Here is a 22522-nt window from a genome sequence, read left to right on the forward strand (position 1 = left end):
AGAGTCATTCTGTCATGGCCAGTATATTACTATGAGTCCCCATGGCTGGGGGAGAGGGGGCAAATTCAAGAGAATCCCATCTCCATCACTTGGGAACTTTCCTTTTTCTTTTGCAGTTTGGCAGGAGAAAAGAACCAAAGAAAGAAACCGGATTCCTGGTGGATGCTATAGGTTATATACTATCCAAGTATCTGGGAATCCGAAACAGGAACAGTGTGATTGACTACACTACCTACTTACTCCAGCCTTCAGACTACTACCTACTATCTATTCTCAGCTCAGCTCAGCCCAGTCTATCCTCCCTGATTATCTATGATTGATTATCGATTTCAATTATCATCATCATTGTCGTCACCATCTTTTCAATAAGATTTACTGTTGTGGTTCCTCTGCCTGTCCTCCCCGCCGGCGCTCCCTCGCGCCTTCCCAATTGAGTTGCTCCGGTTCCGCTCCAGGCTCTTGCCTGAAGTGATCAATCAGTGTTGTAACTCACTCACTCACTCACTCACTCACTCTCCCTCCCACGCTCTTCTCCAACTTCTCTCTTACTTTCCTAACCCACTCACCCTCATTCTTCTTCTTTGTGTTTTCTATTCTACCACCACGCTATTACTTGTGATCCCCTGCTCGCTTCATCAGTTGCGCCCCTCCGTCACTCCGACGACACCAATTGAAATCCGTTGCTTGGTTGTCCGGTTATTTTCCCTGATAAGCTTCTCCGCTGCGGTTCGTACTTGGCCCCCCCGTCAAGCCCCGGCAGCTATTGGTCGGTGCGTTGGACTATCGCCCGCCGCTCTCTTCCCTCCCCCCCCCCAAAACGGCAGGAATACCGATTCCCTCCAGGCGAATCCTCACTACCAACCACCACGGCGTCAGCATTATTCCCCCAGATAATCCCCTGCTCGGGGATCAGACATCAGACAGGGACTCCGGCCTGACTACGAGTCAGCCATCCCTCTAGATTGATCTTCCGTCCCTGGGTTTGCGGAGCCCTGTAACGGCGGACGTTCCGGGTCGCCCCGGTGTTATTTACGTGACCCGAGTCGCTATCGTGCAGTATTATTATCATTTGTATTCTCATTATTACTGCCTATCTGCGATCAACCATTCGTGAGATTGGCACACGATCTATCGCCTATCTCTCACCTCCCACTCCTCCCCTGTCTGATTTCTCCCCGTATTCCCCCGGACCTATCTCCGTGGGCTGGCCTATCGCCCTATCAACTACCTGGCGCTCGACCTGCCCATTCCTGCCTTCCTGAATGGCTGCTGTTATCACCCTGCAGTCGTCCTCGACGACTGGCCCAACAGGCCCTTCAGCAGCTTCTTTCCAACAATCCCCTTCCTCTGACCACCAACTACTTCGTCCCCGGATCCCGCAGTCCTCCCAAGTCCAACAAACACCTACCCCCCAGCCCGGTTCTCTATCTACGCCACACTCGCCTGCATCTTCCGTGGGAACGCTCCCTCGTGTCACCGCGCCAGGCCGGGATGGGTCGAGTTGTGACGCATGCGTGCGCAGAAAGAGCCGGTGTGCTATGAACGAAATGGTGAACAAGTGTTATTCGTGCGACTTTCACCGGCAGGACTGTACCTTCACACTGGCGGTGGCCAGTCGCCCCGGCACGGCCGAGTTGCAGGCGAAGAAGCGGAAACTGGACGAGACCGAATCCGAGGAGCTGGGATCGCCTAAGAGGTATGATTTCACCGGGCACGGCCGATCTCGGACTTGGACTCGAGATATAGTAGGACTTTCAGCTAATCAACGTCCCCGCCGCCAGGTTATCTACCCTTCCCCCGGTGCTGGCCAAATCCGACCCTGTCCGCCCACTCTTGAATCACACCCTCCCTCACCACCAACCTGATCATCAATTGCCCACTTCCTCCTCCTCGTTCTGGCAACATTCCATCCAACATATCGGCCTCACCACCGACTTAGAGCCCGCCCTCCTGGACTTCTTGCCCTTGGATCAAAACCAAGAAGGGTTCGTGGCTACCTCCCGTGTGCGGAAGTTTAGTGACGACGGCACCTTCATGCGGGTGGTCAGCACTCGATCGCCCGCGGACTCACCGCACACTGTTTCCTTGGACGCTATTGAGAGCCTGGTCGCTCCCTATGGCTCCACATTAGTGGAGAAGTTTTTCGAACATGTCCATCCCACCTTCCCCGTTCTCCTTGAAGACGGTTTCCGACAGTCCTATCGGGCCCGGAGTGGCCTGTCACCACTGCTTCTCTCTGCTGTCTATGTCCTCGCTTTGAAGTTTGTCGATGTTGGTCCCGCGTCTCAGACCATCCGGCGTCCCGATGCCGGCCGCTTGGAGAGCACGGCCCTTCGGCTTTTGGTGGAGTCGCTCCCCTATGCCTCCATCTCTACCATCCAGGCGGGACTGCTTCTTATGCAGAGGTCAAACCTAGCCACAGCCGCGTTGACTGCGCAGTTGGTCACGGCCGGCTTTGAGCTTGGCTTGCACCAGAACTGCTCTAATTGGCGAATGGACACATGGGAGAAAGGGCTCCGGAAACGCTTGGCATGGGCCCTATACATGCAGGATAAGTGGTCCGCGCTTGTGCATGGACGGCCGTCTCACATCTTCGCCTCCAATTGGATGGTTCAGGATCTGGTGGAGCAGGATTTCACCGACGCTTTCGCTGCCTCAGCACAACACGACGATGCGCCCGTCGGCCACGGCCCGCTATCCTTCTGTCACATGGTGGCTCTGACCACCATTCTCTCCGATATCTTGGATCGTTTCTATACTTTACAGGCGATTGAGGAATTCAAGGCGGCAGGAAACAATCGGACTCGGATGATTCTCGAACGTGCCAAGCCGGCCCAGATTCGGTTAAAAGAATGGTTTGGCCGCCTTCCGTCGGAGTTGAAGATGGACTCGGGCGGCGATCTGTTCGAGGTCGTCACTGAGGACAACGCTCGCAACGGTGCCTTGCACCTAGCCTACTTCGCAACGGAGATCACCCTACACCGCTGCATTGTGCGGTCGCTGGCGCCGGAGAACGCCGACGCCTACTTGTCCCACATCTGTCGGTCCGCCGCCAAGACGCGATTGATCTCCGCAATGGACTTTGTCAACCGACTCCGGCCTTCCCACTTGCGGTCCTTCTGGCCGGCTACGGCACGGACCAATTTTGCTCTGATCGGCTCCTTCGGGGTCCTCCTTCGCATCTCCGCCCCAACCAAGGAAGAAGCCGAATTCTATCGGCTGCGACTCTGCGAATACCGCTGGACGCTGAGCGTCAGCAAGAAGGATGCTGAGTTTTTGGAGTTTGCCTTGGAGAGTCTGGACAACGCGAACAATTTGGATCATTACGTTCCTGAAAAACCTGGCATCGATGAACTGATGACCAGCGCTGCCAAACCCACGACGATCAATCCCCCGCGCATGGGCGCCATGGAGGACTCGATCTTGGAGGCTCCGGACAGTGGCCTGGGTGGCACCTCCTCAGTCATCTCGGGATTGGCATCTCCAGCAACCTCTATCAGTGATGAGAGCCTGCAAGACTCTTCTATCCCCCCTCTCTAGCCATCTATCCCCCTTTTCTTCTCCCACCTTTCTCTTTGTGATGTTCCCCCCCTAAAAGGAGATTCGCGATACCCCGGGCTTTACTAGCAGTGTTTTCTGTGTCTGCTTTCCCCAACCCTTATGTGATGCCCTGATGAATTTGCATGTCTCTTTTGGTTCTGGCGTTTTGTCTTCTTGCTAGGAGGGGTGTCTCGTTTCTATGATACCTCTTGCTTTTTCCACTTTGTGTTTTGATGACGGCTATGCTGCTGGTTTACGAACTAATTCCCTAGATGGACGGGTGGCTGACTTTTCAGCATCTCACTCGCATTATACTTGTACATATGGTTTCTTTATTTTCCCCCTACATGAAGGATATGGGATGAACATAGACTGGATGGCAATCGGATAGAAAGTGTGAATTGATCAAACACATGATTCAAAGTTGATACATTGTACAAAACGCTTTTTAAGAAATGGATCATGGGGAGGCTATCATAGTCATCATCCTCCCGCCGGTCACCGACTGGCTGGCTCGACGTCTTGGTGATTTCCTCTTCGGTGACCCGTGGATTAGGCCTGGAGAAATGCCTTCCTTTCCCGTCTCTGCAAAGCATCCGCATGTATTCCTTTCTCTCCATCACATGATCACCAGCCGATTCATAGCACCCGCTCGCCATAGAGGCGTACCCGGATGATGTGGTCTGTGCGATTTAGAGCCACGCCAGGGGTCAAGTTCGCCTTTGTTTATCGAAATACAATTCCCTCAAGAGGAACTCGAACAGCCAGCCATGATACCATTCATATTCTGCCATGAAAACCTACTTTGCAAGATTTACCCTTGCTCTTACACCCCTCCCTCCCCCCTTCTGCCTCTTGCATGCGAGGGCCGGCGTCCGATGAGCCGCCGGTTCGAGAGTCATAGTCACGGCTCAGTTGAAATACTACCGTGTTTGGGATGAATGAACTGGGGCTGCCGGACGGGAAGACCAAAGAGGTGTCTGTCTTAAGTGGTTTGCAATATACCTGATTTGGGACATTTCTCTTGCCCCGAAATGCGAGCTGGGTTGACTGTGGGGGCGAATCCCGACGGATTGGGACTCGATGATGCCTCGTGGAAACCTTAGGCAGGAGTTGGGGCTTGCCCCTGGGCTACGTTCTATCAGGGATCGAGGTATGGTTGGGTTTGTTTGTTTGCAGCTGGTGTACCGAGGGTGAGATTCTGGTTTAGGAGATTCATTACGTCTCGTTGCAGCTACTGGGACTGGGCGCTGTGAGTAAGTATGCGGGCTTCAGATCTAGAGCCCTGGACTGTGGAGCTAGCTACGCAGCTTGCGACAATGTCTATAATCAGGTCATAGATACAGGGTACTTGTAGATAGTAACTCAAGGTCTAAAGACACGCATCCCCGCCTCCCGCAGCTCCCCAAGAGCATCTTGATCAGTACTCCAGGTTCCGGTTCCGGTTCCGGTTCAGGTTCCAAGAAAGAACGAAAAATCACTGGCCCCGTTCCCAAATGCAAAGTCCTCGAGGATGGTGGGGTCCACCAGATTCGCCAGGATCTCGGCGCGGGTATCGTTGGGCTGCGAGTCGGGATTGAACAGCGAAAAAAAGAAATCGTTGTCGACGCCGGGTGCTGTGCTGCTCGTGGGGTTTGTGGCAGCTTGCTGTTGCTGGGTGTGCGGATTGCTTAGGCCGAATGGTGCAGGTGAGGAAGCAGACGGGTTCGCTGGGCCGGTTATTGGCAGTGGCGGTGGTGGTGGCACGGTTGAAGTGGACAAGGTGTAGTGGGGGGTGCGACGTCGAGCTACGCAGGCTCGTGCGACTTCGAGAACCTCGCGGATCATCTCGGCGCAACGGCGGGCGACGACGATATTGTTCATCGATTCGAAGATGTCGAGACTCTTCTCTACGTCGAGTAGGAGGTCTTCGTCACGGATGCTGGGGTATCCCGAGAGGATGAGGTGGAGGAGAATCATGGCACCGTAGAGGGCGTAGGAGGTGTTGTACCACCTTTTTATAGGAGGGGTTGGTCAGTGGATAGAGGATGTGGCATGATGGCACGGCACCAGGGGAACTGACCAGGTACGAATGTAGATCCTGTGTATGAATGATTCGTACTGCATGTTGATGCTGGTTCTCGCGGCATCGAGACAGGCGTGCAGGTGCTGGAGGATATTTGGCGCTTCGGTCTTGGAGGCTGATGCGGCGAGGAAAGGCTTGTGGATCAGGATTCGGGTATTGTAATATCCTGGGCACATCAGCTTCTAAGAAGGTAGGATGAAGTCTGGTTAGGATTGTCTGGCGTACTTAGTCTTAGCACGAGTTTCTGTTTGAAGGCCCACTCTGTATCATTGAGCGAGGCGGCGTCGATATCTAAGAATTCAGGGAGAGTAGACTTCCATGCCAGCAGTTTGTTGTCTAGATCTATGGCAATATGCGACATCTCGCCCATTGAGCGCTTGGGAGAGTGGTAGAGAAGGTGTGATGCCTCGGACATGATTTGTGCTAGGGCCACCATTGCTGGAATCATTGCCACATGATTGTCTTCGGCATCGGCATCAAGTAGGTTGCCGGGAGTCACCTATGTGAGCACGGTCAATACATTTCTTCAATGGGTTGTCACTAGTACTTCACCTTTAAAATAGGTAAGGGAACTTGGTAGTACTGCAGGTCTTTCATGCTGTCTAAGCGACCAGAAGAGCAACACATCTCACTGCTCATTCTTAGTAATCCTGAGATCTTGAGAGTGGTATTCTGACCTACATCTCATGCGAATAAATACACCTAATCTTTGTCAATCAAGCACTATGAGAACGCGATGTTTTACCTACCACCAAGTCCGAATTCCTTCTTTGCGAACACCTGGGGACAAGGACGTCATCCCTGATGCCAGTCCGATGGCTACCGCGGTTCGGACCGCCATTCCACTATACATGAAACAACTATGCGGTCGAAGAGCGTTCTGACAGAACACACTCTGAAGACATGCGTCAGCACATGGTCAGATCCATCAGAGTGAGAAAAGCTTACCAGGAGTAGAAGCGCCTGCACTCCCTCCAAACTGCAGCTCTCGAATAGATCTCCCAGCGCCCGTTTGGCTCGGCCAAAATAGAAATCAGCAAAGTCTAACACAGATGGTCTGCTTGTGGTCCCGGCTCTCCTTGGAATGGGGCTATAGTTGCAATAATGGTCTAGCAGGGCCGTCTCATGTGGACTGGCGTTGATCGCACCCAACGCGACCACAGCGAAGTATAACCCAGCGAACTTCGAGGATCCACGATACAAGCTAGTTCTTCTGCTTATCACAAAGGCCTCTTTCTCGCAACATTGCATGAATGTGCCTTTGCACAGCATAGGGTGTATATAATGCTTGTTGCAAAAGTAACTTCCAATGAACATTTTCTCGATTTCAATCTGGGCCTCTTCTGATAGGCTCTCGATGATTGGTATGACATCATGTTCGTGGCTTATATCTGAAATTTCCACTTAGGTACTGGGGACTTCAAGACTCATGTGTTGGCTTGTACTCACCTGTATATCCTTTAGTAGCTGTGTTCTGCGAGCTCACCACATTCTTCGCGGTTCCACCGCTCTCAATTACACTTTGCCCATCACTTTGTAGGGGAGATTGACTCGGATATTTTGGATTATAAAGCAAATTCACGATAGAAAGCTGCGTTGTATTGGTTGTAGGACGCGCACCCTCCGACTGCGTGTCTGCCGTCGGGCTGGGAGTCAACTGGTTCAATCCATCTTTGCTGGTTTGCACCGTGTCGGGAGCCGCGGTATGGCCCTCAATCAGAGCATGAGTATGCTCATTATCAGGGACGGTCGACCCTCTAATGTCTGCCTGGGTACGGGCTCGTGCATACAAGTTGCCGAGGAAGGCCAAGTTAGAGGAATTGCCGTAGAACTCTGTGCCATTTGTGTGAATGTTGACACCGCTCAACCCGTCTCTGGAGGCTGAGTCGCAGACTACCTCAGGCGTGGCGGCTGCAAACCATTCTTGAGCATACAATCCAAGGAAGATGAATGACTAGAGCATAGTCTACTTACCGGGCATAGTGTCATCATCGCGCTTGGGAGTGAAATGGGCGGGCGAACTGGCATTAGCATTGCCATCACTTCGAGGGACGCGGGGTATCCCTCTGCTGGAATGGTCTGGAGAATCGACGTGCTGGAAGCTGTCATAACGACTCTGATCGACATCTGGCCATGGTGATGGTCTGGTTTTCTGTCTTGATCTAAGGTCAGAACCCGAAGATAGCAAGAAAGAACAAGGATTATCGAGGTACCGCTGGGCCTCGCGAATCTGCGCTTGGCGTTTGACTGCAGACGAGTTCTCGTTGGGACCTGCAGCTCTATACAAACAGTCGAGCGAATGATCTGAGAGTCAACTGATTAACTGTGTCGCTCACATACAAAGGGGGTTGGTTCTGCAGTGTCTCATACAAGCACAATAAGAACATGGCTGGGCTTGATCGCACTACAGTCAACGAGTGTCAGTGGGAGACGTGACGAACGGACGAGCAAACAGTAGTTTCCTACTTTGGTTTTGCGGACTCGACAAGTCTCGCAGGCACGGGAAGCGCGCGGCGGGCGTCGGCGAGAAGCGCGCAATTTGGCCGTCACCGGCGAGGCAGTTTCCCCTCCGCCTTCCATCCCTGACCAGTTCAGTTCCAGTTCCAGTCAATGTATGCCTCTCTTGGCTGCTGTTGTTGATCTCTCGGGGTTTCTGTTGACGATGCTAGTTATTGGATTCTTCAGCTGACTCGACATGTGCTCCACACTGGAGATGCGCTAGATAAGATTGGCTCCCGACATTCCAATCCACCGGCCACAGATTGCCAATTTCCCGATAATGCCGACTTACAGCGAGCACGTCCGACGAAGATTGAGAATCCGGGGTTTACGCGGGGTCTGGGGTAGACTTCTTTGGTGCTTCTCACAACTCGCAGAGGCTTCGGAAATTGTACCCCATGCCATGGCTATGATTACTTACTGAGTACTCGATGGCTGGCAGGCTACGAAAAATGAGTTCCGCATTGTTCCTTAACCCACCCAGTTTGCTGCCATGGTTTGAGCTTCGTCGCTAGTCATCGACAAATCGTCCGTTACAATTGGTTGGCGATAGAAGTCACTCTTAACAAGCATGATGACATATGCGAGGATTTGCAGATATGTGATTCCATGCTCTAGATCTGCATCGTGATCCGCAATTATGCAGTCGAAAGAAGTTCGAACTGAAGAATCATGATGCCTATTGTTCGGACGAATAAGCCATTCGTACTATACGTCATGGTATGCTCCGCCTCGACCACCCGACATTGACAGCGGAAGGGAACTTCTGCTCGTGCTGCAGAATGACGACGTCAAACAAACCCAGAACTATTGACGGTTGATGCAGTACCTCGGCCATGCCGTTACCCATCACCATCGGTTTTTCGGGTGTATACAATTGTCGCTAGTTGCTTGAGCTTCGGTAATGGAAAGGAATGTAGAGTACGGAGTAAATCTACGGAATACCGGCATCCGGAACTCGCGTGCAATCCCTGATCTCTACGCCGAGGTCTTTTGCATCACCAAGCTCCAGCATCGTCGATCATGCTTTGAACTCCCTGCGCAGACCGATGCCGGTCGCTCAATGCTAAATTGGTTGCTGGAAGTGTTGCTCCTCCGCCACAGCTTCCTCCGTCGGAACCACCTCCGCATTATCCTTCCGCTCCGACGGATCTCGTTGAGCGGCATACACCCAAGATACAGTTACCGGTGCAAACACCTGGAGTGACGTTCCAAGTCTCAAGTGGTTTATGCCCCGCCCCGCATTAGGCTGATGCGGGGAGATTGTGTGTTTTGAGCCTTTCGAGATCAAAATGTTGTTAACCGAAGCGAGTTGCGAGGCAGACGAAGTATAAGAGAAAGATGTCCACGCCTCGGCGACTGTCCAGTTCGAGAACCATCACCAATCATTTCTGTACCTACCGCATTTGAGTCTCACAATGTCTAGGCAAGATCTGAACGGAGCTCCGCCGGTCGAGGGACTAAGCGACCGAACTCGGGCCAAATGGGCGGCCGCGTCAACGCCAGAGGAGATCGCGGCTAATCTACCTCCAATGCTCGACCTGACAATAGAGAATATCACAGAAAATGTGATGAAGATCAATTCCATGTGCGACAACCCGCGACTCCGATATCTCATTTTGAAGTTGATTCAAGCGGCCCATGATTACGTACGAGACGTTGGACTGCAATTTGATGAATGGGAGCAAGCATGGCAGTTTTTGACCAAAGTGGGTGACAGTCCTCTGCCGAGTCATATTATAGCCTAACAGCGCCTTCTGTAGGTCGGACAAATCTCGACCGATGTCCGTCACGAGTTCGTGCTTCTCTCCGATATTTTGGGGATCTCCGCGCTAGTTGACGCCCTCTCCTATCCTGCTGTGCCCGGAGCTACCGAGTCTTCTGTGCTGGGTCCATTCCATGACGAAGAAGCGCATTCATTCCAATACGGAGAATCGATTTTCACGGAGGGTACCCCCGGCGAGCCCACGATCGTACGTGGTTGGATCAAAGATACAGATGGCAATAATGTACCGAAGGCATTAATCGACGTCTGGGAGACGGACGGCAACGGAGTGTACGACTTGGAGTATGACGGAAACGCCGATCCCAACTGCCGGGGGAAAATCCTCTCGGACGAAAAGGGTCACTTCCTTTTTCTTTGTGTCAAGCCCGTGGCCTATCCGATTTCCAACGACGGCCCCGTTGGCGAGCTCTTGCGCAAGCTCAAGCGGCATTGGTTCCGCCCCGCTCACATGGTTAGACCATTCAACCTCGGAGTCTGTGCATAGATGCTAACATCAAATAGCATTTTATGATCGAACACCCCGCGTACACCAAGCTGATCACTGCCTTGTACTCTCGAGACAGCAACTTTGTGGAGAGTGACACCGTGTTCGGGGTGAAGAAAAGTTTGATTGTGGACTACAACTGGTGTGAGGACCTCAAATTGGCTCAGGAACACAACGTGACACCTATCACCAAGACAATTGACGGCAAGGAGTCGACAGGGTTCTGGCTTCTGGAACAGGACTTTATTTTGGTCAAGAAGAGCCCGCCTCCGCCTCGCAAGACGGAGGATTGAACCACGAACCACTAGGTATAAACTACGCCCGGTTAATGTACGTATATATGGTACAGCAGTGGCAGCGCAATGACACAAGACCCGCTCAATGTAACTGCTCATCCATGAGCACATACAAATACCAATACCGAGCATCAGAGTAGCTCTGTCTCCAGCAAACTGTAGATGGTGTGGTTGTCTTAAGGTGACCCCATTGGTTCTTTCTCGGTGTATGCAGCCCATTTCTTCGCGAAGGCTGCCCCCATGTACTGAGATTCAATGCTTTCACAATTTTGGTCCAATGCGTTGTCAACAGAGTCATCACATACACTTCTAATCCTCACTTGTCATAGTACTTTTTACAAAAATGCTGCAAGGGCCAGACGATCTTGTTTGGTCGCATGACTTTAACCTGTTGACTACACAGAGATTGTCTATCATACAACCGAGGTGGTTGCGTCTCTCCGCCTTCTCACTCTCAGCTGGGAAATACCGACTTCATCCCCTCCATCACTTTCAGGGCTCATACTCGATACAATGCAATCAATACCTTTGAACCCCCTTGAATAAGCCGACGGAAGATCTCTAGCTCCTGCACTCCGATTGGCTTGAGTACCTATCATTTTTCCGGTTCTGTTTTCGTCCCAGAGCTGTCCACTGTCCCTCCACGGCACCCGGCTAAGTCCGGAGAAGACTCCGAAGTCTCCATCCGATGGATTAGTCTGTCAGTCACTCGACCGGGCTGGCAGTCGGATTCCGACGGATGAAGTATCCGAGACATGCTTTTCAGGCACAAGACGGTTATACACGGCAATGTATGAGAGCATCGGGGTGATGACTTGCAACAGTGCATGGTCATGCGGATGAAGTGTACGTGATGGACTTGATCGGTCTGGTATGAACGCCATGTTGAATTCCACGAGGCATGGGTATATTAAATGTGAGCTGCATGGAGTAAGCCGACTTGTCCACCTGGCAGCTTGCTCATCCTGACTGATCGGTTCTTATCTTATCTAACATAGTATAGAAGCTCGACCAACCAGCGCTTGCCTGTGTTTATCATTCATGTACCGACGACGATTATTTACTCAGCCTTTGCCCCATTATCTACAGGCTTCCTTTACACTTGCTTCCTCTCTAAGAATCAGCGCGATCCGACTCACCTCAACCATGGCAGCATCAGCTCAAGAATGGAGCCAGGATTCCCTCCGGGCCAGCTTCTGCCACGCGCTCTCTGAGATGTACAAAACAGAGGTTCCTCTCTACGGCGATCTAGTCGATCTCGTTTACCAAGCCGATACAGAAACTGTCACCGCACAGGCCAAGCGCTCAAGTAATGATCTCACCGACGCGGACGAGATCCTCCCCGCACGCCACCGTGTCGAACGCCATGGCGCCATCCGACTGGGCACTGCTCAAGAACTCACCACCATCCGCCGCCTGTTTGCCATCATGGACATGCATCCAGTCGGCTACTACGACCTCACGCTCGCCGGCTTCCCCATGCACGCCACGGCCTTCCGACCTACCAGCCCAGAAGCCCTATCCAGACACCCTTTCCGCGTCTTCACCACCGTCCTCCGCATGGATCTTCTCACCCCACGCACACGTCTCCTCGCCGAACGCGCCCTCTCCCAGCGATCCATCTTCACAGACCGACTTCAGACCCTCATGGAGCTCGCAGAGAGCCGACAACAGCCGAACCCATTCACCCCTGAAGCTGGTCAAGAGCTCATAGCCGAAGCCCTCAAGACCTTCCGTTGGCACTCCCACGCCACCGTCACACTGGACGAGTACCAGACCCTCAAAGCCGAACATCCCCTCATTGCGGATATTGTCTCCTTTCCCAGTTGCCACATTAACCACCTAACGCCGCGGACGCTCGATATTGATGCCGTGCAGTCCAGAATGTGGGGGGCGGGTATGCCGGCCAAGGAGCGCATCGAGGGGCCCCCAAGACGAAAATGTCCAATCCTGCTACGACAGACGAGCTTCAAGGCCCGCGAGGAGACAGTCTTCTTCCGGACCGGACATGGAGATTATGTGAAGGGCTCGCATACCGCGCGATTTGGGGAAGTCGAGCAGCGGGGATTTGCGCTCACGCGCAAAGGGAGAAAACTGTATGATGATATCCTGGCGGCAGTGAATACTGAGGTTGCGGCCAAGGAAATCGGAGCCGGAGATGCGCAATACGAAAGCATTCTTGAAAGACATTTTCAAGGGTTTCCGGACGAGTTGGGTGAATTGTGGGCGCAGAAGTTGGCGTTTTTCTACTATCATGTCACTGCGAAGGGGAGTGAGGGCTTGAGCGGGTTGAGGTTGGGAACCGCGAGCGTATCCCAGCTTCTGCGAGAAGGAGTACTGGAGTATGAGCCCATCACGTATGAGGACTTCCTGCCGCTCTCTGCGGGGGGCATCTTCAACTCCAACCTGGGGAACACGACCCAGTCAAAACGGTTGATTATGGAGGCCGAGCCGGATCTGGATGGGTTTCACCGGATGCTGGGAGTCCCAACGACGGATGAATTCAGCTTGTATGCGCGGATGCAAAGTGATAGTCTGGATCAGTGTCGGGTGCAACTGGGACTAGAAGAGATTACGGAGTGAGATGTGGTTTGTGAAGGTACAGTACAATACAGTATAGTACATACATTTTGATAGTCTAGTAATCATTTATACTTGTGTCATTAGCCAAGGCGTATAGACCTTGCCTCTTTCCCTTTGGAGTAAACATGTCGTGTTACTGCATTCCCCTCCCCTCTTGCCAACAAATACTCTTCCACCGCCCCTGGCTCGGTGCTTCTCCTTCTTCATACCCTCTTCTCTTGCATATCATTCACTGATCGCATCGTTATCCGACACCCATTTTCCCGAATGTCCTCCAAGCATCGTTATCACTAAGATCGCTCTATCATTAGTCGTCTGAACAACTACCGTTGGATCCGAACAATTCCGCCATGCATACCTCCTCCTGGCTTCTATTCGGTCTCGCAGCTGCAGTCTTCGCCCAGGAAGAACAGGACCTCAACCTTTTCCACTATGGACGACGAGGCCCTCTCCTAGGAACGTCCTTCGGCACGCCCGGTGCAAACGCAACCTTTGACTATATCGTCATTGGAGGTGGAACTGCTGGCTTGACCATCGCGAGTCGTCTTGCTCAGAGTGAACGATTCAGCGTTGCGGTCGTCGAAGCGGGTGGATTCGCCGAGATTGACAATGGCAACTGGTCCGTCGTCCCTGCATACGCCCGAGGGCTCTTTTGCGGGGACGCCCCCGAGGCGTATCATCCATTGAACGACTGGCGCTTCAAGACGCAGCCACAGCAGGTCCTGGGTGGCCGTGTCTTCCACTGTGCGCACGGCAAGCTTCTAGGAGGCAGTTCCGCTCAGAATAGTATGAACTATAACCGCCCCACCAAGGGCAGCATGCAAAAGTGGGCAGAAGAAGTGGATGACGAGAGCTATACCTTCGAGAACATGCTGCCGTGGTACAAGAAGTCTGTGCGCTTTACTCCGCCGGACCCGACCATCTGGAGTGATTATGACATTCTGCATAATGAGGACGCCTTTAATGACGGCGGTCCTCTTGAAGTCTCGTCGGGTAATTGGATCGACCCGTTGGCTAACACTGTACGCAAAGTTCTGACGGATGGGCTTGGGTTCAAAGAGACGGAGTTCAACAGTGGCGGCCTGCTAGGCTCTGGGTTCATGAGCCGAACTATCAACCCAAAGAATGCCCATCGTTCCTCATCCGAGTCCAGCTTTCTGCAAGAGGCACTCGATAGTGGGAACAGGCTGACAATCTACAAGAACACGCTCGCCCAGAAGATACTGTTCAACGGCGGAGACAAGACCGCTTCCGAGGTCCTCGTCTCAACTGCCGGCACGTTTGGTACCTCGAACCTCGATTTTTACCTCAGGGCTCGCGAAGAGATCATAGTATCAGCGGGACCCATACAGTCTCCGCAACTGCTCATGGTCTCTGGTGTTGGTGAATGCGAACAACTTTCTAGATATGGTATCCCCTGTGTCAGCCACCTCCCAGGCGTCGGTAAGAACATGCAAGATCACCCTGTCGTGATTACAATGTGCCGTGTGAACGAGCAGATGGTGCCTTTTTTGGTGACAGAAGAGGCATCAGATCAACTGCATGTCCGACAATATATTGAGAACGCCCGAGGGCCGTTGACAATCGTAGGGCCCGGGTACTTTGGCTTCGAGAAGCTGCCGCAGCAATATCGTTCCCAGCTAACTGAGGAGAATCTCAAGAGTCTTGCAGACTTTCCCAAGGACTGGCCCGAGCTTGAATGGGCACTTAGTGGCGTCAGCCGAGACACCGATGCTTCTGAGCGAAACTATACCATTGCCATGGGATCAATAGTTCAGGCTACGTTCTCTCGCGGAATGGTCTCGTTAGCCAGTCCAGACATGTCCACGCCGCCTATCATTGATCCACAGTGGCTTGCTGACCCCAGAGACATGGATACTTCCATTCAAGCGTTCAGGCGCAGTCGTGAGATTTGGACCCATCTTGCTGAGGTCGGAGTTATCGACCTGGAAACGTGCGTGCCAGGGTCCGAAGTAGAGACGGATTATCAGGTACGCGAGTTCCTAAGACAAGATGCGTCGGCGATCAACCATGCCTCATGCACGTGCAAGATGGGACAAAAGGACGATAGGATGGCAGTCATCGACAATGTGGCCCGAGTATTTGGAGTGCAACGTCTGCGGGTGGTTGATATCAGCAGCTTTCCCTTCCTACCACCGGGACATCCGCAGGCAACTGTCTACGCCCTGGCTGAGAAGATTGCAAATGAGATACTGCAAGCAAGCATTAATTTCAGCTCGTAGCTGTGATGCGGTGGACAGCCCTCGTGTGCCGACTTTGGGGCTTTGTATATAAACCATTCTTAAAAAATCTTCTGGACATTCCTAAGCACCGGTCTCTAAGCGAAGCCCATCTGTCGACCATGATGCGGAGGGTAACGTAGTTAATGCTTGACTCAAAGCTCATCACTCCGGGCTTCGAGGAGACATTATTCCGTAGCATTGCTTTCATTGGTTCGGTATTGTCGACACCAGAAGAATATCCGCGTTGTCTGCTGAGTGAGAGTCTCAAATCTACCCTGTCCTCAGACATAAAGAAGAAAAGCACGTTGAACATTCGAAAAACCCAATTATGAGATACAATACAAGTGCACCACTTTGTGCATGGAAACAGACACCCACTTTCTATCTGTACATAAATCCTTTGCAATTGCAGGTTCCAACCATCCTAACCATCCACCCCTTGCCCGGTCTTCGCCTTTCTCACTCTGGCAGTCTCCCTTCCCATCCAACAACAGCCCCATGTGAACATTCACTGCGTCCAACCAAGAAAAGAAAATCCCGAATCCGCAAGTAACAATTTTCGAGTACCCCCATCACGACGTGGGAAATCCTCTTAAACAACAACCGCCCCCTCCCGCAACAACTCCTCCGCGGTCTTAATCTTGACATCCATAACCCGCAGCAGGGTATACTTGTGCTTGCTCCGAATCATCTGCACGTGCCGCCGGCGGCGCTTCGTCTTCTCCTTGATGCGGAGGGGCTCGGAGTCAACGCCCACGACGCGCACGCGGCACTCATACAGCCGCTCATCGACGTAGGGCGCGCCCTTCAGCGAGAAATCCCGCGACCCCAGCACGGACGCCCGGTTGAAGCGCAGGATGTCCCCCGGCTTCACCTTGGGCATCAGGAAGGGCAGGCGGATCGAGTCGCCCTGCGTCAGCAGGTAGGGCCGGTCGTGCAGGTGCGAGATGATGTAGTGCGGCTGCTGGGTGGTGAGTTGCGGGAGCTGGGAGAGGAGCGTCGGCGTGAGTTGCAGCGGCGCGGTGAAGGTTGGGGCCACGGGTTTTTTGAAGTCGATTGTAGAGGAGGGGGTTTCTTGGGGGGTGGGCGTGGAGGTCTGGGCTCGTGGGGTCGCGGAGAGGGGGGATTCGGGTTGTGTTGTTGTTGTTGTTGGTGGTGCTGGTGCTGGTGATGCGGCGCTGCTGTGAAGACAGGCCCGGGCGACGGAGAAGCGTGCGGCGACGGCGGCGGCAGCGCATGGTTGCTCCATTACCGGGAGGGCGAAGGCCCTGGCGAGGGCAGTGCGGGAGAACATTTTGGATGGGTATCTGGCAAGTGTATGCTTTGACTCGATTGAGGCGGGCAAGTGAGTCCCTGCTTGCTGGGTCAATGGGGACAACCGATCCAACAAACCAGAGGCGCTTTCTTTTCCACAGGAGAGAGAAATTCCGGAGGGTTGGACGATAAAGTTGGGCCACGTGACTTATTATCGGTCGGCCGCGCACCCGCCCGCCAAGCCCCTCTCCGAACTTTTTTGGATCAAATCAATCAATCCTTCCCTTTTTGCTTGCTGCTTGATTGCTTGCTATCAGACCTCCCCCTCTTTGTTGATTTTGTCGTTGGCCTTTGCCGCTATCTCAACATGGTATGTTGCTGATTCGAATTCTGTCTTGTTGAGGGATATCTGCTAACGATTTATTCTTCCACAATGAACAGCCTCAGAACGAGTTCGTCGCACCTTTTCTCGAGCCACCCGGCGAAAAAAATTGACCATGGTGAAAACAGGTATATCGAACGCTGGACGAAACAGCACGGTAAGCGTCTCGATCACGATGAGCGCGCCCGCAAGAAGCAGGCCCGTGAGGTCCACCAGCAGTCCAAGGATGCCCAGAACCTGCGCGGTCTGAGGGCCAAGCTGTACCAGCAGCAGCGCCACAAGGAGAAGATCCAGATGCGCAAGCGCATCAAGGCCCAGGAGGAGAAGAACGTCAAGTCCTCCGCCCCCGAGGAGCCCTCCAAGACGCCCCTGCCCCAGTACCTGCTCGACCGCTCGCAGGCCACCAACGCCAAGGCCCTGTCCAGCGCCATCAAGGACAAGCGCAACGAGAAGGCCGCCAAGTTCGCCGTCCCCTTGCCCAAGGTCAAGGGTATCAGCGAGGAGGAGATGTTCAAGGTCGTCAATACCGGCAAGAAGACGCACAAGAAGTCCTGGAAGCGCATGATCACCAAGCCCACCTTCGTCGGCAATGACTTCACCCGTCGGCCCGTCAAGTACGAGCGCTTCATCCGCCCCATGGGTCTGCGTTACAAGAAGGCCAATGTTACGCAGTACGTTTGTCCTTCCCTTCCTATCCTATCGCTTGTGTGCCGTTTCGATTCTCGAACGCCACTCAGAACCGATCGGGGATTTGCCAAGCACACGTTCCGCTGAATACTAACGCTATTATCCTCAATCTTCTCAGCCCCGAGCTCGGTGTCACCGTCCAACTCCCCATTCTGTCCGTCAAGAAGAACCCCCAGAACCCCCTCTACACCCAGCTGGGTGTCTTGACCAAGGGTACCGTGCTCGAAGTCAACGTCTCCGAGCTGGGCCTCGTCACCACCTCCGGAAAGGCAAGCTACCACATCCCTCCTTTTCTGTGCATGCGGGGACCAAAACTAACAGCAAGCAGGTTGTTTGGGGTAAATACGCCCAGGTCACCAACAACCCCGATCTTGACGGTACCGTCAAGTAAGTTCACGATGCCCTGCCTTCTTGGAGCTCTCACATCCTAACCATCCCTCACAGCGCCGTCCTCCTCAACTAAATTAAAACCCCGTTCTCACCCTCCCATGTCAACGATCATGACAACAACGGCTTTTTCCCCGTCTTTCCTATAACCTGCGTCGGTTTGTGCCTTTTTTTTTGGTACCGTCTCGTTGCGTTTGTGCTTCAAGTGAAGTGGATTTTCTCATTGGGGTGTGTGTGGCGTTAGTGGCGCGCAAAGTGTGCTTGCTCGTTTCTTTTGATCGATCTTTTCTGAAAAGAGATTCCCGTTATTTGAATCGTACCTTAAAATACATAGTAGTTAGCTAGCTAGATACACAAACCAACCTATTCTCCGAACCGAATCGATACTTACCATGTACTCAAATCCATCTGAACATTGTCAGTCTGTCTGGAGACTTTGCTGCTAAAGGGAAATGCGGTTTACAAGTAGTACAGCACCTCGGTGACAGTTTATGATCGTCTGGATCATGTTCACAGGTATCGTCTACCTCGCCGCTATGGAGTGTCTGGATCAAGAGAATAATCAAGAAACCCATACACGCTGATCACACTCCCTCTCCTGCCAGTCCTTGCACCGGCTCTATGGAAACCAACACATTTCTCAATTTGGATCTAGAACATACAACACAATGCAATGCACCCATCGAATAGAGATTTCAAACAAGTGTCTTGAGCTCTCGTCACATATGAACGAAGGGGAACCATACTATTCCAGATTATTGAAGACGAAGAGAAAAATCTTTGTAAACCTAGTACGAACAAACTCCGAATACGCCATGCTCTCTTGCTGCTGGAGCTTTCCAATGTTAACCCCAACCAGATATAAGAAACGATCAAACAGGGCTAAAGCGCGACAGACACACACAATAATAAAATCACCCCTTGAAGCCGTCCCAGTGCTTTGATGCTATCCAAAATAAGCGTTGGGGGGCAAGGGTAAGAAGAAGGAAACGAGAATATAGGGTTGGTCCAAGAATGGGATAAGGGGAAACCAGAAGAGAAGGGAGATGGAGGCTAGAAAGAAGAAAAAGGTCGCAACCGTCATCCCAATCTGTAGGTGATGGTGGACTAGACAACGCCGGGTTCAATCAGGATATCAAGATAATGAGTAATATACCAAACAAGTGCGGAGGCTTTCAATCAGAGAACATAGGGAATTATGTGAGAGGTATGTATGCAGAGACACAGAGAGTATGACAAGGAACCACTGGGCACGATCAATCGGATGTGGGTTAGTCTAGGGACCCTCTTCTAGGGCTGATTTGATCTTGGCAAAGAAACCGGCCGGCCAGGCGGCAAGCTCCTCGTCCTTCGGGATGCCGCGGACACGGCAGTGGTTGACCACATTGACCAGAATCCGGTTGAGCATATCTTGCGTGACGGGGACTGCGGCCTCGAGCTGCGCGTCGGGGTATAGGAAGGGGTCGCGCTGGCTGAGGAGCTCTTCGACAGTGGGCCGGATGGTCTGGTCTCTTTGAAGGCATCGTTTCAAGGTACGAACCAGACCGGGGGGTACGGGGACGCCTCCGATCGCGAAGGCGGGGAAGTCGATCTTCACGTTGGGATTCGGGATGGCCAGGATACGTTCGTAGTATTTGGCGATCTTGGCGAACGGGGGCTGGCCGTAGACCATCTTGTACAGGATACATCCGAGACTCCAGACGTCGCTGGGTTTACCCAGCTTCATCATCTTCCCCACGCTTGCCGGCAAGCCGAGGGAGGCGTTGGAGTCAATCAGAGCCTCGGGGGACATGTAGTTCGGCGTTCCCACTTGCTGCTCGCGATGCACGTTGACGGTGTTGTCCTGGATTGCATTTGCAATACCAAAGTCGATGAGCTTCAGTCGGCCCTGAACAAGCAGGAAATTGGCAGGCTTCAGATCGGAGTGCACGACATTGTAGTCATGTACTGCTTGCACGCATTCGAGCATCTCCTTCCAGTAGTAACGGGTGAAATTGATATCGAATCGTGCATCCTCCGCGTTTAGTCGATAAGTAAGCACTTTTTCAAGGTCGGATTCACCGATTTCCATCAGTACACTCAAAGTGTGCTTATCCTGATTCAACTCCCAGTCAAAGAGACGCACGACGCGGTCCAGGTTCTCAAGCTTCTTGAGCAGATCGATCTCGCCTTTGTAACCGGCCAATGTCACGGGGTCGACGTCTTCGAGATTAACGCGCTTCAGGGCAAAGATCTTGTAATTCTCGGCCATCACACGATAGACACGAGAGCTTCCTCCACGGCCAACGCAATCAAGCCGTGTGAAAGGCTTGTGGTTGACTGAAACTTGATTGCGCTTCTTGCGAGACTGAGATGCTGTAGCTGCTCCACCGGTAGCTGTGGCAGTTTCCAGAACAGACATTTTGGGGGGAGGCGGAGCTGGTCGATGAGGGGTATTGTTGCTTCGCGTGGCTAGGATTTTCCGGTCTGCGGGCGTCTCCTTCTCTTTCTCCTTCTTTTCTTCTTCGTAGACCACAGGCTTGTCAAGCAGGTTGAAACCTTGCGGTTTGACCCGCTTGAAGGTCGGTGGTGGCTCATTCTCCTGGTCACGATTCGAAGGTAACGTTGGCGGGGGAGGTACTTTGAATACCGGCTGGTCCTTGGCGCTCGACGGTTTCGATGACATTTCCGACGAAGAGCCAGGGGTGGACTTGGAGTGGGAGCCATACGACTTCGGAGAAGACGATCTGGAAAATAAGCCGTCGCCAATGACATCCCGGTCGCGGTGTCGGTCACGGCGATCCTCGCTTCTAGTCGGCGGACTTGGGTCGGCCCACGAGACTTTGGGGGAGGCGGATTTCGCTGTATTCTTGTAGTGGTAGTGGTCGTTATCGTTATTTTCATCATAATCGGTCTCTCGAATCTCATTTTCTTCACTCTGCCGTCGTAATACCCCTCTCCGCGCAGGCCCATTGAGGAAAGTACCGGTCAGTCGGCCGACCCGTTTGACGCGCAATGAGCTGTGCATGCCCTTGTCTTCGATGTTTCGTGTGCGGAGCACGGATGCTGTACCCACCCGCGGAGCATAATCATCGTCGTAGCTTTTCTCCCCTGAGCGTGTCGCGCTCCCATGCTCCTGGTCGTCGATGTAGCTCCTTTCGGCCGATCGCCTCTGGGACGGCGACAGGGATGCAGGCGACCGGGTGTTGCTACGCGATGCATTGATATGGACACTCCGTGTGCGTGGTGCGGGCGTAATGAAATCATTCTGCGCGGGCTTTCGTTCGCTATATTCGGCGTTTTCGGTCTTGGTTAACGGCGAGCTTTCTCTCTGGCTGCTGAGCGAGGGAGCGATCCGAACCACCCGGGGCGCGGGGCTTCCATTCGACTGCTCAAGGGGCGAGGTGGTGCGCGAGCGCCTCTCTTGGCTTGATCCTGCCGAGCCCAGGTTTTTGTTGCGTAACCGCGGCGACAGGTCGAATCCGTCTTCGTCGAGTAAGGCCTTGACGGACGCGCTGAACTTGGGTTCGGGAACCTCCTCATCCGAGCTGTCGCCGGCGGCATACTGCCCAGCGGATACACTGTGACGGTAGGCGAGTGAGCTGCGCACTTCTGGTGAGGTCCGTCTGGATCCTGAGCGAGACGCGGCACGGGACATTGAACGGGAGGAAGGTTGGCGGTGCAGCCGGGTGTTGTACGCTGCTGCTGTTGAGGAGGAATGAGGAGAGGCCATCATGACAATTGGGGACAAATTCGCATCGACATGTCCACCGGAGAGTGTCCAGGCCTAGGCGCCTCCCAAAAGCACGATCCAACTACCTGCTGTGAGGGGTTAGTATGTCGAGGTCGGAGGTCGGGGTAGTTTGGTGTTTTGTGGTCGTTTTTGGCATGGAAACATTGGAAACATGGGACTTGCGCCGTAATGCGCGAGGCTGGGAGCACCCGAGTCACGTGGGGTTTATCCGTTGCCCCGGGCAATCGCGCCCCCAAACAACAATCGGCTGCCGCTGCAGTCTGCATTCTGCACGGTACACATACACTACAATACAGTGCATCAATAATATAATCTCGATGCAATTTGGTGGCAGCATCAACACAGCCTGGATCCGTGGTGCGGTAAAATGCATCAAACCTGCTTTCGATCTTGTAGTAATGCAAATGCGGTCGGAGGTGCGAAGTACGTCCTGTACTCTTACCTACATATATAAACGCGCAGGGTGATTACATATTGAATGCCCGCAAATCAGCATCACCGGCCATGCACTGGCCCTGCTGCACAACGCATGATCAAGGGTCTGGGCATTGTGTCACTCTTACGGTAAACCAATAACCATATT

General features: G+C 53.0%; 8 protein-coding genes across 8 annotated transcripts; 5 read left to right on the top strand and 3 right to left on the bottom strand.

Moving 5' to 3' along the window:
- Positions 1 to 1262: 1262 nt before the first annotated feature.
- On the top strand, positions 1263 to 3540 carry ASPACDRAFT_61144 (putative C6 transcription factor (OTam); the record flags this gene model as incomplete). Its single annotated transcript, XM_020203633.1, has 2 exons — positions 1263 to 1696; positions 1782 to 3540. The coding sequence occupies 2 exons, from the start codon at positions 1263 to 1265 to the stop codon at positions 3538 to 3540; spliced, it is 2193 nt and encodes a 730-aa protein (XP_020055701.1).
- Positions 3541 to 4992: 1452 nt separating this feature from the next.
- ASPACDRAFT_52748 (fungal specific transcription factor domain-containing protein) lies at positions 4993 to 6202 on the bottom strand (the record flags this gene model as incomplete). The annotated part of the gene is made up of 4 exons (XM_020202655.1): positions 4993 to 5533; positions 5603 to 5771; positions 5831 to 6104; positions 6158 to 6202. 4 exons carry the CDS (start codon positions 6200 to 6202, stop codon positions 4993 to 4995), a joined length of 1029 nt encoding a protein of 342 aa, XP_020055702.1.
- Positions 6203 to 9522: 3320 nt separating this feature from the next.
- On the top strand, positions 9523 to 10667 carry ASPACDRAFT_44024 (uncharacterized protein; the record flags this gene model as incomplete). Its single annotated transcript, XM_020201359.1, has 3 exons — positions 9523 to 9813; positions 9868 to 10341; positions 10392 to 10667. 3 exons carry the CDS (start codon positions 9523 to 9525, stop codon positions 10665 to 10667), a joined length of 1041 nt encoding a protein of 346 aa, XP_020055703.1.
- A 904-nt stretch (positions 10668 to 11571) lies between these two features.
- On the top strand, positions 11572 to 13253 carry ASPACDRAFT_52750 (VOC family protein; the record flags this gene model as incomplete). The annotated part of the gene is made up of 2 exons (XM_020202656.1): positions 11572 to 11575; positions 11836 to 13253. 2 exons carry the CDS (start codon positions 11572 to 11574, stop codon positions 13251 to 13253), a joined length of 1422 nt encoding a protein of 473 aa, XP_020055704.1.
- A 350-nt stretch (positions 13254 to 13603) lies between these two features.
- ASPACDRAFT_61148 (GMC family oxidoreductase) lies at positions 13604 to 15496 on the top strand (the record flags this gene model as incomplete). Its single annotated transcript, XM_020203634.1, has 1 exon — positions 13604 to 15496. One exon carries the CDS (start codon positions 13604 to 13606, stop codon positions 15494 to 15496), a length of 1893 nt encoding a protein of 630 aa, XP_020055705.1.
- A 200-nt stretch (positions 15497 to 15696) lies between these two features.
- On the bottom strand, positions 15697 to 16923 carry ASPACDRAFT_120723 (mitochondrial 54S ribosomal protein bL21m). Its single transcript, XM_020196375.1, has one exon. It carries the CDS (start codon positions 16788 to 16790, stop codon positions 16089 to 16091), a length of 702 nt encoding a protein of 233 aa, XP_020055706.1. The 5' UTR covers positions 16791 to 16923; the 3' UTR covers positions 15697 to 16088.
- Positions 16924 to 17081: 158 nt separating this feature from the next.
- Positions 17082 to 18566, top strand: ASPACDRAFT_79269 (rRNA-processing protein NSA2). The gene is made up of 6 exons (XM_020205357.1): positions 17082 to 17120; positions 17192 to 17202; positions 17261 to 17803; positions 17938 to 18088; positions 18148 to 18206; positions 18264 to 18566. The coding sequence occupies exons 1-6, from the start codon at positions 17118 to 17120 to the stop codon at positions 18280 to 18282; spliced, it is 786 nt and encodes a 261-aa protein (XP_020055707.1). The 5' UTR covers positions 17082 to 17117; the 3' UTR covers positions 18283 to 18566.
- A 574-nt stretch (positions 18567 to 19140) lies between these two features.
- ASPACDRAFT_79270 (serine/threonine/tyrosine protein kinase MPS1) lies at positions 19141 to 21947 on the bottom strand. Its single transcript, XM_020205358.1, has one exon. It carries the CDS (start codon positions 21919 to 21921, stop codon positions 19483 to 19485), a length of 2439 nt encoding a protein of 812 aa, XP_020055708.1. The 5' UTR covers positions 21922 to 21947; the 3' UTR covers positions 19141 to 19482.
- Between the last annotated feature and the right edge of the window lie 575 nt (positions 21948 to 22522).

This window comes from Aspergillus aculeatus (assembly GCF_001890905.1).
Source record: "Aspergillus aculeatus ATCC 16872 unplaced genomic scaffold ASPACscaffold_9, whole genome shotgun sequence".
Classification (NCBI taxonomy): domain Eukaryota; kingdom Fungi; phylum Ascomycota; class Eurotiomycetes; order Eurotiales; family Aspergillaceae; genus Aspergillus; species Aspergillus aculeatus.